Below are 17,207 nucleotides of genomic sequence, written 5' to 3' on the forward strand. Positions count from 1 at the left end.
TCCAAATAAACACCATAGATTCAGAGTTTAAAGAGAACTTCATTTTTCAGATGGAAGTGCTGAGCTCCAGAAAAGGTAGTGCTAGTAGTTATAAGGACTTTGAAGGTTTGAAAAATATTTTTTTCATACTTTCTGGCATTTGCTCCTCAACAACAATCTTTTAAGAGAAAGGACTTTTTCAGATCATTTTATAGATGAGGAAACTGAGCCTCAAGACTTGCTTTCTTTGCTATCCACTTGGATATTGCCAGCTGCCTGCTAGAAATATCCTATTATTCCCACCCACATTTCTAATTCAGTGTGCCCCCCAAAAATTTCAGTGTGCATCAATTTTTATTTAAAATTTGCCTTCTAGTCCCCCAATTTCCTCATTTCACTGGGGAACAGTGAAATTTGTTAAATAGTTAACATTATTTTCTCAAAGAGCCAGACTCAAAAATCCCATTATCATCTTAAACTCTTTCATATGCATCATCGCCTACATCTAATCAATTGCCAAATCCTATTAAATATACCTCTGTAGCATCTCTTAAATTCATCCTTTCCTTTATCTTCACATTGCCACCTATTACAATATTAGTATAACATTAATAGTGTATTAATTAGGATTATTAGTATAATATTAATAGTGTAATACACTATTACAATAAATTTCTGATTGGTCATCCTGTTTTTAATCTTGCTTTCTTTCTATTCTTTCGACCATAAAGATATCTGGATAATCTTTCTAATACACTGCTCAAAACATATTGCCTCTTTATTCAAAATCATTCAGTAGGTCCTCAATATCTACAAAATAAAGAATAAATCCCAGATCCTTATATTCAAGACTTTTTACAGTCTGGCCCCTCTCTGTCTTTCCAGTCTTCTTCATGCTATTCTGCTTCATATAATCTATGTTCTAGTCAAATTAATTAATTCTCTTATTCTTCTTCTCTCATGGTCTCCTATTTCCATTCCCTTACTCATTGGTTGATTGTTTGTTATCCTGTTCTCGAAGAGGACCAAAATGACTTCACTATGTTAGAGTCAAGTGTGTCCGACTATGACTGATCAGACCAATAGGAGCTCAGAATGCTGTCATAGGTCAGACACATGTCCCTATGAACATTTGGGGTAGACTCTATTAACTTTGCTCATAGAGCACAGTAGCTTCTTTGACGAGAGCACCAAGCTGGGCGATCCTGTGTCAGTGTGTCCCATGTCATACAATCAATTCTAAAATTCTTAAGAGGGACTTTGAGAGTGTCCTTGTATCACTTTTTCCGATTATCTTGTGAGGGCTTGACATGTGTGAGTTCTCCATAAAAAAAAAAAAAAAATCCCCCTATATAATTGCCAAGGAAACCCCAAATGGGGTCACAAAGGATTGAATATGACAGAACAACAAGAACAACAATAAAAGAACTCTTTTGCCTCTCCCCATCTCTGTTTGGTACTATCACTTAACAATGACATTTACAAATAGCACCTTAAAGTTTATAAGGCAATTTATATACATTATCTCTTTTGATCCTCCAGCTAACCCTACAAGGGAAGTGTTATATTCTCCTCACTTTACAAACAAGGATACTCAGAAATGTTAGGTGCCCTGCCCGGGATTACACAGATATTAGAAGTTTCAGGGAGAATTTGAACCCAAGTTTTCCTGATTCCAGACCCACTGTGCTAACCACTGTGACACACTGCTTGAATCCCTGATCAGAATCCCCTCCCTCAAATGTCTCACGTGCCTTGCCTGGACATCTCCTTTGCACTTAGCTCACTTTCTTTGATATCATAATAATTTGTGAATATCTGTCCTTCTATTATCCTATAAGCTCCTTGAGAGCAGGATGTATATAGCATATATTCTAGCATCACGTTTGTACAGGGATACTTATTTATTGAAACAAAAATGAAGGCCTCAAATTCTTTCTACAACTCTTGACAAAAAACAGGGAAAGACTCTTTTCCGAGCAAATGTGCTTTGGGTCTGAGTCTTCCTGAGATAAATTTTCCATCTTTCATCTCCCTTGTGTCTGTGGTGAGCTGTCTTAGGATGAACAGCTTGGGAGCAGATTTGGATCTTCGTATTAAAATAGTCTCAGTGAGGAAGGCCACCTAGATAGCCAGAAGACACTATATTTTAATCCCTGGCTTCATAGTAAGACTGGCAACTACACAGGATCCTTTCTATCTACTGCAGGTCATATAGAGATAGGAAAACTGTTTCCTTTGATGACGTGTTCCTGAATCTTAAAGGGATTCTATAGACCTGCCATCCATCTCTTCTCTTAGGGTCCAGGGTCTCAGGAGCCTTTGCTTCTTAACTTTTCCATACTATATGAATGTGACTGCAGCTGACTTGGCAGACAGTCCTATCTGGAAATGGGGAGGTAAAATGGCATTGGTATCAGGGGAACTCTGGAGTATTTAGTCATATAGGTGGTATACTGGTTAGAGTGCTGGATTTGGAGTCAGGAAGAACTGAGTTCAAATATGGCTTCAGACACTTACTAGCTCTATGACTCTGGATAAGTCACTTAACTGATGTTTGCCTCAGTTTCTTCAACCATAATGTGGGAATAATTTACGAACTACATTGCAAAGCTTCTGTCAAGACCACAAATGAGATAATATTTGTAAAACATTTAGAATTGTGCCAGACACATAAGGCTAGCAAGAGTAGGAGAAAAGTGACTGTGTGAGAGAGAGGCAAGCAGACACAGCTGCTACTTCTTCTATCAAACAGCAGAGCGGTGGGCTATACCTTATTCCCCCATTAAATCTGCACTCCTTCTCCTAGCATCTCCTTGTACTTCAGTTTGCACATATTTAAAATGAGATAAATGGGCATAATAATGGATTAGAAAGGTCTAAATAGTTTTATGGTTCTTGGGATATCATATAGAAACATTGGATAGAAAGGCAGTGTCACCAGCAGCAGTTTAATATGACTAATTCCCCCATAGCACCATCCAAAAGAGCAAAGTAAAAATGACCTAAATTTATATTGAAAGAATTGTATCATATTGCTTGCTGTCTTGGGAAGGAAAGAAAGAAGTAAGAGAAGGAGAAAAAATGTGGAATCAAAATCTGACAAAAATGAATGTTTAAAACTATCTTTACACGTAATTAGAAAAATAAAATACTATTGAGGGAAGAAAAAGAAAAGAAAGAAAGAATTGTAGGAAGGGAGATACTGAGATCTACAGAACTCTTAAAAATCTTTCTCACGTTTTTGTATTATTTTGTTTTTGGCCACGATTATTTCCTTTGAGAGAAAAATAATAAGGAAAATAATGCAATAATTCACCTTCACATAGCAGGGCTAAGGTCATTACAAAGTTTCAACATAGTTAAATTGAATATTATTATCTCTAAATCTCAAAAGTGAAGTGATTTTTGAATTGTCTCAAAATAGTAACCATCAGAATGAGGATTCAAGCTTGGTTTCTTTCCTGACTCCAAGTATAGTTTTTATTCAATTTAAGATGGGAAGCAAGCTTGAGTCAGAAGATAAAAGTATATCTTAGAGGACCAGGGACCTCTTCTTTTGCCCTGGAAAAATCTGATAAATACCTTTAGGTTAGATCCTGATTGTTTTGGTTATTGTTTCCTGTTGAATATAATTTGTTTTGCATTTCAATTTTTTTAATATTAAAAAGTTGCTCAACCAATAGGTTGTGCTGAGTGGAAAAGAAAATACTCCTTTCTTCTATATAACCACTGGATGAAGATGGGTGACTTAGTTATTGCAGAGTAAGATCTAATTAACTAAGTTGGCCCCACAGAAGAGTTACCTAGAATTTCCATTGTAGATGTCCATTTCTAAGATCCTGGTAGTCTAGCTAGGGTGGAGACTTGACTGAACATGCAATATCATCTATAAAAGCTCTTGCCTTACCTCTTTTAGCTCATCTTTCCAACTCCACTTCCCAAAAGTCCCCAGTGCCAGATGAAGAATTGTTTGACTTTTCATATGATGAATGCAGACTAATCATTCTGCTACACATGATACTTCATCTCCCTTCTTTGCTTTTGCATTGGCTGTTTCCAGGTCTGGAATGATCTCTCTCCTCATCTCTTAATTTTTCTCTTTCTTCATTCAAATACCATCTCAAATTCCACCTTCTGTGAAAGACTTTTTCTAATCTCCCCCACACTGTATTTTCTCTTATTTCCTTCCAACTACTATGAACACATAATTGTATGTATAATTGTATGTACCTAGTTATTTGCATTTTTCTTCCCCATAAGAATGAGTTCTTTAAAGCAAGAACTTTTCCCCCTCCCTACCTTTTTTCATTACCCAGGAGCTTAGCATAGTTTCTGGAACACAGAAAGAGCTTAATAAAGGCTTGTTAACTTGACTTGACTACCTGGGAATTTGTATGAAATAAGCTTGAATGCTCCTTAGATCATAATGTAACCTCCGACTGAGTATTTAGCTAGATTCTTCAAAGCTCTTTGTAGCCAAGGAAATGAAGACATTCATGAAATATGTTATGGATTATGTAAATCACATTTTTTGAGTTATGGGAGTATGATGATGTAAAACTGTTTAACTGATTAACAACATCTTCTGTTGGTTTTCCCTCCCTCATTTCTGTCTGTCCCAAATCTACCCAATCTTGAAGATCCCTCCCCAGCTCAACTCCTGCCTTCTCCATGAAGTTGCCTCTGATCTTTCTAGTAAGAATGTGAGAAGATCCTTTGAGTTCCCATAACACTGTTTTTGCACTTATCATATATACACTACTTCTACCCTGTGTGTATATGTCTTATTCATTATAGTCAGACTGATTCATCAAATGTTTGAGACTGGATCTCAATCTCCCCCAAGTAGGGACAGTTCACTCTCCTATGATAGCCCTATGTACCCCCCACTTCAGAAGGGCTTATTATATTGTTTATTGGAATTAGTGTGGACACACAATCAGCTTTAGCCCTACTACTTGAATGCAAACAATCTACCAGACTAGATTTCCTTGGCAGCAGGGATTATCAGCATGCCACTATGCCCAGTCGGACATGACTGAAATATCTGAACAACAACAAAAACTATACCATGTCCAGTTTAATTTGATTTTATATGAGAGATGCAAGAATGGTTGACATTAGGGAACCAATCAACACTATGAATTATTTGTGTTAAAAAAAAAAAAAAGAAGCACACAAAACTACAGTTATCTCAATAGATGCAGAAAAAAGTATTTGACAAAGTACCACATTCATTTATGTTAAAAACCCTACAAAGAACTTTTATATATTGGTATATATGGTAGAACTTTTATATATTATAAACAGTACCTATCTAAAACCAAAAGCAAGCACCATATGCAATGGGGGTAACTTTCCCAGTAAGCATAAAAGTAGAGTAAGAATACTCAATTTCCCCACTATTATTTGATTTTAGAAATGACGGCATTAGCATTAAAACTAGAGAAAGAACTTAAAAATGTAAAGATAGGGAAAGGGGAGATGAAATTATCCTTACTTTTTTTTTTTTGACAACACGGTTTATGCAGAGAATTTTCATGAATCAGAAAGATATTGAAGCAATTAAAAGCTTAAGTAAAGTTACAGGCTATAAAACAAAGCCTCAACAAAATTAAGTCATTATATAAGAACAAAATTTAAGAGCCAATGATAGAGAGGAAAATTCCATTTAAAACAGCTACTACATGTATAAAATATTTGAGGCTCAATCTACCAAAGGACACAAAATACTTGTACAGATTAAATTATTAAATGTTCCTTTAAGAAAGAAAGAACAACTTACATAGCTATAATAATATTCATTGCTCATAGCTGGGTTATACCAAAACAATATATCAACACTACCAACGTTTTCTGTTTGTTTCGGTTTGGGGGGCAAGGTAATTGGGGTTAAGTGACTTGCACAAACTCACACAGCCAGTAAATGTCAACTCAGGTCCTTCTGACTCCAGAGCTAGTGCTCCATACACTGTGCCATCTAGCTGCCCCAAAACTAACAAACTTAATTTGCAGTTTTAACGCTATAACAATCAAACTATCAAAGGGCTACTTTATAAAACTTGATTAAATATAGTAATAAAATTCATCTAGAGAAACAAAAGATTTTGACAATTGAGAGAAATCATGAAAAAAGGTAGGAATGAAATAGAAAATACTTCCAGACTTCAAATTATATTACAAAATAGCAGGCATCAAAACCACTTGGTACCAGTTGAAGAGCAGAGAAATAGTTCGATAAAATGAACTAGACAAGGGAGAACCAGAAACCATGGACTTTAATAACCCAATGTTCAATAAGTTGGAAAACATAAATTACTTAGAAAAGAACTGTCTGATAAAAACTGTTAGGAAAACTAGAAAGCAGTATAGCAAAATTAGGCACAGACCAACATTTAAGGCAATATTCTACAGTGAAGTCTAAATGGATACATAGCCTTAATATTAAAAATCATACCATAAAAAATTAGAAGAGAAGCAGTTCATATATCTTTTATAACTATGGAAAGGAGATGTATTTTTAACCAAACAACAGATAAAGGCAATTATAAAAGATAAAACATATAACTTTGATTAAGTGAAACCTAAAAAAGCTTTCTGTTAAAAAAGTAAGTGGTCCAATAGGGGGAAAAACTTTGTTTCATTTTTTCAGATAAAGTTTTAGTATTGACGCTATATAGACAACAAACAAATATACTGAATACTAAAAGCAATTTTCTAATAGATAATAGGTCAAAGGATGATGGACAAAGATGATTCTCAAAAGAAGAATTTTCAGTTATTAACAACCATATGAAAAAATATTCCACATCATTAAGAGGGAAAGAAGTAAAACAAGACAATGGTGAAGTTGGAAGAATATTAATCACTACAACAATTCTAAAAAGCAAATAAGAATTATACAACTAAAATAATTAAAATGCCAAAATACTTTAACCCAAAGTACTACCAGGCTTAATCATCAAAAAGGTTATTGATAATAAGAAAGTCTTCCTGCACATCAAAATATTTATAGTAGCACTTTTTATGGTAACAAAGAATTGGAAACAAAAACAAACTGCAAGTATATATGAATGTAATGGAATGTTACTGTAGTGTAAGATATGAAAAATATAGTGAATACCAAGAAGCATGGAAAGACCTAAGCGAACTGATGAAAACTGAAGTAAACAGAGCCAAGAAAACAGCATGACTAGAACAATGTAAATGGAAAGAACAAACAAAATCAGAAAAGTAAATGCTGAAATATAATAAAGAGTGAGCATGACTTCAGGCTGGTGCTCTATCCATTGTGCCACCTAGCTGCCCCATACTGCATATATTTTCAAACTTTTTAAATTTATTGTTAGTTTTGCTGAGTTTTCCCCCAATTTCAATTTTGAGATATTATTTATTACATAGTATATAGCTCTCTGGAAGAAGGAAAAGGAAGGGGAGGAATACTGGGAGAAATTCTGGTGCTATTAAAAAACAAAATATAGCAATAAATAAAAGATTTTGACAACCCTGAAGCGAACAGTTTCGGTAAGTAGAGAAGCAGATTACAAGGGGCTGAGAATTAAGTGGGGAGGGGATAAGGAAGTGAGGGGCAAATATAGAGGATTCTTTTTATAAGTTTGGCTTGAAAAGGGAAAAGAGATATAGAATGTTAGTATGAGGGTAATGCAAAGTTGAGCAAAAAGGTTTATTTTTTCTTTTCATAATGAATGGAGCAGAACTGCACATGTTTGCAGGCAATCAGAAAATAGTTGATAGATGGGGAGAAAATGAAATAGAGTGGGAGAAAATCTAACATACAGATATGAAATATTCTCTTTAAATCAGATAATTGAGTATCTTTTCTTTTCAGTTGATCACAGCTACCCAGAATACTGTGTGAACTTGAGGCCTCTATCTGCATGATCACCTTACAAATATCAAGAAATTTACTTTTAATACAAAGTGCTAAGTTTCCTGACAGCAAATAAAGTATGTAGAGAGCTCCTCTCCTAAAATCAGTCTCCATCTAATGTCTCCAGATGTCTTAATTTAACTATGAGAATCCCCTACCAGATAAATGGAAGGTTTTCCTTCATAACAGATCAACGTGTCCCAGTGATCAAAGTGACAATTGTCTTTACCTGTCCTAGTTCTCTTCCTAGGTCACAGTCAGGTTGAAAAACATTAAGACATGGTTACTAGTCTCAGCTAGTTACTTTTTGCAAATTTATTTTACTATATCTAAATGAGACTCAAGTAGTATATATAAAAAAAAAATTTTTTTGATTCTGAATTCCCTATCTTTTTTGGAAGGAGGAGGGGAAGGAATAAACATATACTATTATATGCCTAATGCTGTCCTTAGCACTTTACAAATATCATTTCATTTGATCCTCAAAAAAACTATGCATAGCAGGTACTGTTGTTTATTAACACCATTTTACAGCCCAGGAAACCAAACCAAACAGTAATTATGATGACTTACAGGGACCACACAGCTGGTAAGCTTCTAAGGCTGGATTTGAACTCTAGTCTTCCCAACTCCAGGCATAGTGCTTTATCCACTGAGTTCCCTAGCTGCCTCGCAATACTAATGGACTAATAAGAAGCTAGTACTTTTGAAAAATTTCTGTTCCATTTAAATAGGGCCTAAGATAATCAGCTAGCCACTCAATTTGCTTTTCAAGGGTATGTGCATTTTAATGTGTTATGGTTTACTTAATTAAGCATTATTATATTAAGGTTTGCTCACCCTATGTTCTCCCTATCCCTCCTTCACACATTATTCCTTTTTCACTTTTTGCCCAGCTTCTTATGGTGACCTCCTTCAGTTCTTAGCCAGATGCCTGTCCACTTTCAAGATCTCAGACAAGAAGCCCCTAGCTCTTCCTCCTTTCCTTGATAGCATTAATGAGCAGGTAGAGGAAAGAAGCTGATAAGAATTTTGTAGTAAAGGAGGTGTCACCTACTTATCTCTGCAAGAGGATATAGGGAAGCACTAGAGTGGGGGAGGCATCTGCTGATAGATATTCTGAAAATATGTCTTATTTAAAAGACAAATGAGAATGGAGAAAGCTAGCAGAAGGAAGCCATACTTTAAATCTCTTCTCTTCCATTGTTTGCCCCCCCCCCCCTTCCCCCCACTGAGATCACAAGGACCCAATTTCAGGCGAAGAAAGTATAATTATAGGGACAATAGCCAAAGGAATATATTTTTCAGACCATCAAAGATAGAGTAAGCCCACTAGCCATTGGTACTACTGACCAACGAACCCATTCATATATGCTAGTGTATTTCAGGTTCAGTCTTAATAATGGTGATGATGATGATAGCTAGCATCTATATAATACTGACTACTGCCAGATGTTATGCTAAGTACTTTAAAAATATCTCATTTTATCCTCACAACACCCCTGGAAGTAGGTGCTATTATTCTCCCCAATTACAGTTGAAGAAACTAAGACAAGGAGAAATTAAATAACTTGCCCAGGGTCACACAGTTATTAAGTATCCAAGTCTGGAGTTGAACTTAGGGGCTTACTCACTCTATGCCAGTGCTCTATTTACTTCCCCACTGTGCCTTTTCTAATGTGTTCACAGTCAGACTCGAGAGACCATGAGTTCATAGAAGCACAAATTGAGAGATGGAAAGACTCTTTGAAGATATTTATATAACTTTGTCTTTTTGAAGATGAGGAAAGTGAGACCCAGAAAGTTTAGGTCCAAGGTTACATGGGCAATATTGTAATCCAAATCCAGGGCACTGTGGGCTAAGTTATTTTCAGAAAAAGTTGATTAAACTCATCCTGGTTCCCTAGATTAGACTCTGTGCTGCTGATGAGATCAATAAAATATGTCTGTGTATAGTGTGTGAATCCACATTAGGGGGCCCCTTCCAAAGAAGTACTTTCATTAGAGGCACTATGTTTAAATGGCATTACCAGAACATTGGATGTGGGAAGAGTGGACAACTTCAATTTCCTAAGCATAGCAAGAGATGAATTTGGCTGACATTAGCTTCAGAAAATCTGGACTCTGCCCCTTAACTTCTGTTATCTTTAGGTAATGGGGAGCTAGGAGGTGCAGTGGGTAGAGTGCCAGGCTTAGAGAATGGAAGATTCTTCTTCCCAAGTTCAAATCTGGCCTCAAATACCTAGAAGCTGCATGACCCTGGGCAAGACATCTAATAACTCTTCTTGCCTTAGTTTCCTCATATGTAAAATGAGCTGGAAGAGGCCATGACAACCCCAAACGGGGTCATGAGGAGTCAGACATGATGGAACAACAAGAACACCTTGGTAAATGTAAGGGATTTTTCTAGACCTCAATTTTATCATTTAGAAAATTAAGAGTTTGGATTAGGTGATTTCTGAGGTCAATTCTGGCTCTAAATCTATGATCCTATGATTGAACTCTGACTCTACAGCCAAGAATTACATTCTTTCCTAAAGGCTTGCGCTTGGCTTTCATCCTCATCCAGGTAGCACAATTGCTACTCAGTGTTCTAATCTAAAATCCTTTAAGAGGTCTTGACTTCAGTTATCTATTTTAGCAGTGTTTCCAGTGGCAAAATCACCCTTCTCATTCTTTGATTCTTAAAATAATTGCAGACATTTATATAGCTCTTTAAAGTTTGTAAAGCATTTCACATGTAGTAGTTCTGCATAGTTCTGTCAGGTCAGGACTATGGTTATTACTCATCACCCATCTTACAGATTACAAAACAGGCTCAGAGAGATCAAGTGATTTGCCAGTGATCTCACCTGATTAGAGATGGACTCTGAAGGTCTCACCTCACTCTAGGTCCACAGTTCTTTCAAGTGCGCAACACTATCCTCTTCTCATGTTCTTCCATACCTCCTCTTAAATGATCTATCTAATGTACTGGGTTTACGCCAACTTTTCTAAATCAGAACTTTGCTTTGTAGCTACTTATGACTAAGTTTTATATAAAGACATTTATCTTCCATAGATTCATACAATACAGAATGGTTGAAGGAGTAGAGATGCCATCCATGGGGTTTTCTGGGCAAAGAAATTAGAGTGGTTTGCCATTTCTTTCTCCAGCTCATTTCACAAATGAAACAGAGTAAATAAGGTTAACATGATTTGTCCATGGTCACAGAAGCTAGTGTTGTGGGTTAAATTTGAACTCAGCTCTTCTTTACTCCAGCAATCTATCCACTGTACCACGCAGCTACCTGAGCAGGTTATATAGTATATATGTATATGTAAATGTCTCTAGCACATACATACATACAATTATATATAGGTGTATAAATATAATATTCTTTCAATTATATTTAGCTCAAACTAGGTTACTGGTATTGTAACCACCTTAAGGATTAGAAAATGATATTCTGTAGTTTATAAGCAAATAGTGTTTATAAAATGCTTCCTGATGGTGTCCTTGTATTGTTATCCGCTAGCAGAGTCCTGGCTTTATGTATAATCATCATTTGGTGGTTCCTTGGATTGAAATTATAATAGTTTAAACATTCTTCCCTGTAACTTCAGTTGTGTTATCAATTACTTCAAGATCACATACATATAAAATCCTCTGGTTTTCAAAGCCCTTTGTAATCTGGCTCCCTATCTTCCCAGTATTTTTATACAGTATACCCTCTTCTCTCCACTCTATACCCTGAAATCCATTAATATTGACTTCTTTGCTGCTTCTCACACAAAACACTCCATTTCCCAGCCCTGGGCATTTTCATTGGTTGTCCCTATTGCTTGGAATTCTCTCCCTCTTCAATTCTTTCTCTGTTTCTGTGATTTCTTTCAAATCCCAGCTAAGATTCCAACTTTTACAAAAAGTCTTTTACTATCCCTTAACACCTCTTCCTTGTTGATGATCTTCAATTTATCCTGCACTGTATTTGTCTCTTTGTATACACTTGTTAGCATATCTTTTCCCCCAACAGTCTGTGAGATTCTTGAGAGCAAAGAGAATTTTTTGCCTGTTTAAAAATAAATGTTTTTCAAATCTGACTTCAGATACTTAACACTTCCTACCTGTGTGACCCTGGGCAATTACTTAACCCCAATTGCCTCAGGGAAAAAATGTTTATTGACATTTCTCTGTCAAGATAATGCCCTATCTAGGATAAAGAAAAGTGAAAGTCACATCAAGCTCTTCTGAATGACTAATTCCAAATTAGTGGAGTCTGAATTAATGAGATTTTATGGTATTATGTGACAATTGAGCACATATCCACTTTAAGAAAATAAGATTTATGGCAACCTGATTGTTCAAAAATTAGGAGATGATCTAAGAATTTTTCTGAAGATTCCTAGTTATTAAAGGACCTGCTGCCAAATTCCTTTAAATAATAAGCTTCTTTGGTACACTATAAACAGGAATCAATTTATGAAAATTAAATTTATAGACAAATTGCAGAAATATATACATTATACCAAGATAAGCTCATGTATATATATACGAGTTCATAAGGTAAAGACATTTTAGAGATAATCTTCTAGTCTAACCCTCTATTTTTGCAAATGAGAAAACTAAAACCCAAGTGACTTGTCTCAAGTAAAGAGTAGTAAATATCAGAGTCCAGCATGACAGTACAAGTATTCCACTTAGTGATACCAAAGACCTTAAAAGTAACAAACAAATTTGCTCAATCCATCCCAGCAGAAGAGACCCAATTTCTAGATTCTACATAGGGATTAGAAAATGGGAAGGGGGCTGGATTTTTCACAAATTAGTTGTCCCTCCCCCAAAAAGAATCCAGATACCAAGGAATGAACAGTAATAGAAGACAGGGAAAATTAAATTTCTCTCAGAAGGGTCCCTCACGCTGACAGACATAGAAACATATACATACACATATATCTTACTGGCTGGGCATATATGGTCTATTTCCCAGGTTTCCCCAAACAGCTGGCAGCTGGATGAGCCTGGGTGCCCTAACTCTGAGGGAAAAGGGTGTGTTCTTGGCAGAGGCCTTCTGCCATAATAGCTGGGCTCCTGGAAGACTCTGGCTCTTACCCTGCTGTTTTGCACATCTCTGAAGCTCTACTCAAATCAAAGATTCCACTGTAAGTACTAATGCCTGCACAGACATAGCAAGAACTGCTCCCATCCTTCTCCAGCTCCACTCTCCAAATTTATCAAAAGTGACCCCATAGGAAAGCTAAGTTTCCCAGAATGTAAAATTCCTCAAAGTCTATAAATTGTAATTTATATAGCCTTTTTAGTTTCAAAAACGATAGAAGTAACTCCCAGTTTTAATTCTGATCCTTCTGAGTGGAGCTAGGAAAGAATTCTTTAGAGGAATTTTTAATCACCTTTCTTGGCACAACCCTTCAGCTCTGTTCAAACCTTTAAAGGGTTTGATAGATTTTGAATTTAATACTGAGGTAAAGTTCTCTGATTTTGTTTAACTCCAATGCTCTCACTAGAAATAGGACATATATATATATATAGCGGATAGGAGAAGTCCTCTGGTTGGGGATACAATTTTCTCTTCTGCTCCTTGTCTCCATGAGTCCTCTGCTGGAAATAGGATTTGAGAAAGCCCACAGAAAACTGGCCTTGGTTCTCAGCACGGAGAAGTGCCTCAGGCTCCCAGTCCAATTTGGACTTAAGACCCTTCTTGGAAGCTTTTTTTCCCCTCTTTCCTTCAGTGAGCAAGTGTTCTCCACCTGTCAACATAGTTAGCCAAAGAACCTCAAAGCAGTAGAGGAGAGGAGAGGACAAGACTCACCAGTGACTGTCCAGCCCCAGTGACTACTCCAGCTCCAGTCCCGGCTCCTGCTCCAGCTCCTGTCCCAGCTCCGGCTCCAGCTCCGGCTCCAGCTCCAGCACTTACTCCGTTGCCTGGGTAGTGCACCAGCAGATTGTAGCCAGAATACACTGACTCTTTGTACATCCCGACGCTGCTGCTGTCCTGGGCCTTGAGGCCTGAGAAACCAGAGGTTGTAAGACACACTGCTCCTCTGAAAGTGGTCAGGGGAAAGGAGGGAAGAAGGGGATCTTTCTGCCTTTTCTTAAGATAAAAATATTTTTAAAAGAAGCAGCCATGTGGATTCTTGGGGTGTGTGGAGTTGGTGGAAACAGAAGGATAGAAGGGAGGGAACTCTGCCAGGAATAAAATGTCTGTCTTGGGGAGCCCAAAAAATCACCCAACTCTGAAGACTTGGATCCCCAAGTTAATCACCCATCCCCAATCCCCTCCCTGGCCAGCTACCGTGTCTCCAACTTTTTTCCCCAGAAGCACCTCAGCCTTTCAAGTCACCTGAGGTGGAGGTTGGGGGGGAGTGGGTCTGTTTATTCTTAAGAAAGGCCAGTGGACAGGAAATGACTCGGTCGAGGGGGGAGCCTGCCCTGAGGACTGAAAGCCCGCCTCCAACAGTCCCCCATCTAAGCCTCTCTGACAACTCTCCACTTTGATTTTGGGGGAAGGAGCCACTGCTCTCCTACATCCCTCCGGCGGTCCCCGCCCCCTCCCAGGGGCCCAGAAGCGCTGCGGTTGATGATGGTGGCAATCACTTGAGAGTCAGGGGGTAGGCCTGAATGGTCCGCATACTCACCTTCTTCCAAGGCATCTGGGATTTTGTCCTGGTACAGCCTCTGGGAGTTCTGAGCTCTCCGGAGCACCTGTGAGAAAAGGGCAGAAATTGCGAAGGATAATCACCAAGGGAAAGAGAGATTCAGAGAAAAGGACACAGGAAAAGAGACGGATTCAGAGTAAAAGGAGACAGAAAGACAGGGAAAGAGAAAGGAAAGAAGAAATTGATACACACATATGAGACGGAAAGACAGCCAATACTGTCTTGGGGAGGGAGACAAGAAGAATAAGAGAAGTCGAGAGAGAAACGGGGGGGGGGGGGGGGGGGAAGAGGGGAGAAGGACTCCGGAGGAGCATCCAGGACTGCTCAGGAGGCGTAAAGGCACTCTCGGTAGCCCCCAGCTCCCCGGCAGCCCCCGCCTCGGCTTCCCTCTCACCTCTGTCTGACCCGGACCACTCCCGGCTTGGCCGCTGCCGCTGCCCGCGCCTTCGGACTCGTTGACCAGCGAGGACTTGAGGTCAGCCAGATCCCGCTCGGGGAAACCTCCCTGGGGAATCTTCTCCTCCTGCTCGCCCTCATCCTTGAAGGCTAGCATCTCGTCGGTAGCGCCCAGGTCGTCCCCGCTGCCTCCGCCTCCGCCCAGCTGGGGCATGATCCGGCTGGAGCCGCGGGGCTCTGGCTCCCGGTCCCTCTGCTCTCGGGCTCACTTTTCCACTCTGAAATGCCTGCGGAAAACTTCTGGGGCACTCTCCGGGCCTGCGGGGCGAGGGTAGCGCGGAGGCTCCTTTCTCTGCTCCTCTGCCCGGGAGGGCCCAGGTTGACCCGTGTCTAGCCCACGCCGGCGCCCGACTCCCCCGGGGCTGGGGGAGGGTTAAAAGAACTAAGAAGTGGGGACTCTGCGAGCGAGGAAGCGGGAGGATTGGACAGACTAGGGGCTGGAGGTGCGGTAGCAGCTGGAGGCGCGGGAGGCTCGGAGTGCTGCTGGAGCTCCTGGAGAGCTCGAAGCTCCAGACATCAAAGGCGCCGCCGATGATTGACAGAGGTGGGGCGGGGCACGAGGGGAAGGGGCGGGGCCAGGGCCCCGGACACTAACTCAAAGAAGGTGGAAGGGAGGAGTAGCCTTAAAGGGCCAGTGCTCCCAGAGCGTCTAATTGGAGAGGTTTCGGAGAGATTGGGAGTGGCTATGTGTGGGAGGTGTGCTGGGGAGGGAAGGGGACCACCGTTAGGGGCAAGTTCTGCCCTAGTTGAGTACCTCTCTCTCCTCCCAAAATTCTGAGAGTTTTCCTCACTCCCGGGATGGAGGGGGAGATTGTGCCTTAATGAGGGACTGGAAAAAAGGTGGGTGGGAAGGCAGTGACTTCCAGAACCAGAGTGTCTGCGAGTCAGATGCAGACACTTACTCGAACCTTCTGTGCGTGGGGGTCATGAGTACGGGTGTGTGTGTGTGTGTGTGTGTGTGAGAGAGAGAGAGAGAGAGAGAGAGTGTGTGTGTGTGTGTGTGTGTGTGTGCGTGTGCGCGCGCGCGGAACCTGGAGGCTGCGAAAAGGTCTTGAGCATCCCGGCGATCCGGTGGGGACTAGGGCCCCGTAATCACAGCGCGGCGCGGGGGCGGGGGTGACGGCAGAGACGGCGCCAATTTGTAACGGTTTAAGACCCAGGCTCCTGAAATCGCCGTCCTTCTCTAGCAATCTGTTGGGGACTTCGGTCCAATGGTCCAGTCAGGGCTCGGCCCCGCCCAGCCTCCGCCCAGTCCCCGCTGCGCTCCGGCTCTCGGGCCAGCAGAAAGTACTCGGGTCTTCTGGCCGCTCCCCGCCCCCGAAACGTGGGAATAAGTACCTTCGGGCACCTTTTCTTCTCTCCCCCCCCCCCCCCCGTTTCCCCCGCACGGCCCGTGCCTGCAAGGCTTCGTACTAAGGCTTGCGTGCCCGGATTCTCGAGGTGCTGGCGGGGGCAGGAGGGTTTATGGACCGCTAGGCAGCGCTTGCTCGGCCTCCTGTGCCCCAGCATTCTGGGGGCGGCTGCCTCAAGACCACCCACCTCTAGCGCGCCGGGACTGCATCTGGGTGTGTGTGCGTGTGACCTTGTGTAGGTGCTTTGGGCCTGGGCTCGTGGGAGCTGTAACAGAGTTTGCTGGTGAAAAGCTGGGCCAGAGATTTAGCGCCCGCCAGAACAGAGATAAAACCCTGGCTGAGAGAGGGAAACCTGTTGTAATCTCGCCGGGGGAAACAAAGAGGCTCATTAATGCGGAGACTCTAGGGAGCCTTTGATGTTGGTTGCCGCGCAGTCACTCATTCGTCAATTTGCATTTAAACCTTCATAAAAGCTTAGTCCCGGCTTCCTTCGCCCTGGGCGAGTGAGGAGCAAAGTATAGGTTTCTATTTAAAGAAACCCGCCAACGCTGGGGCGTAGGCTTAGGGGCTGGGCTTGCTCCCCTTAGCCTTTCCTAAGTTTTGGTGATCCACGCCTGGGCAGTGACCCTAGACCTTTCCCATCCGAGGACCGGACACAGACTTGCGACGCGGACCCGAGCGTTTGAGAGGAAAAAATGAAAGGCTAGCAGATATGCGCATCTTTTCCCCACCCCGTGCCTCCGCTTGGCTGCTAGGGCTCAAATCCAGCTAAGGAGTACGAGGGAGAAAGAGGGATTTAGGAAAATGCTTCCTCCTCCCCTTACATATCATCAAAAATAAAAATAAACCTCAGGATCCCTAGAAAAGTA

At 40.7% G+C, this 17,207-nt stretch overlaps 1 protein-coding gene across 4 annotated transcripts in view; it reads right to left on the reverse strand.

The window, feature by feature from the left end:
- TCF7 (transcription factor 7) overlaps positions 1-15,903 on the reverse strand; it is a 115,710-nt gene extending 99,807 nt beyond the window's left edge. Inside the window, exons 1-3 of one of the 4 annotated variants that reach the window (XM_031953059.1) lie at positions 14,925-15,903; positions 14,510-14,576; positions 13,684-13,880 (exon numbers count right to left, since the gene is read on the reverse strand). In XM_031953059.1, the coding sequence (XP_031808919.1) occupies positions 13,684-13,880; positions 14,510-14,576; positions 14,925-15,140 (480 nt within the window). In that variant the 5' untranslated portion in view covers positions 15,141-15,903. The remainder of the gene's footprint in view (positions 1-13,683; positions 13,881-14,509; positions 14,577-14,924) is intronic. The other 3 variants (XM_031953056.1, XM_031953057.1, XM_031953058.1) reach the window with 3 other exon arrangements.
- Positions 15,904-17,207: the final 1,304 nt, after the last annotated feature.

Source organism: Sarcophilus harrisii, chromosome 2 (genome assembly GCF_902635505.1).
Source record: "Sarcophilus harrisii chromosome 2, mSarHar1.11, whole genome shotgun sequence".
Lineage (NCBI taxonomy): Eukaryota > Metazoa > Chordata > Mammalia > Dasyuromorphia > Dasyuridae > Sarcophilus > Sarcophilus harrisii.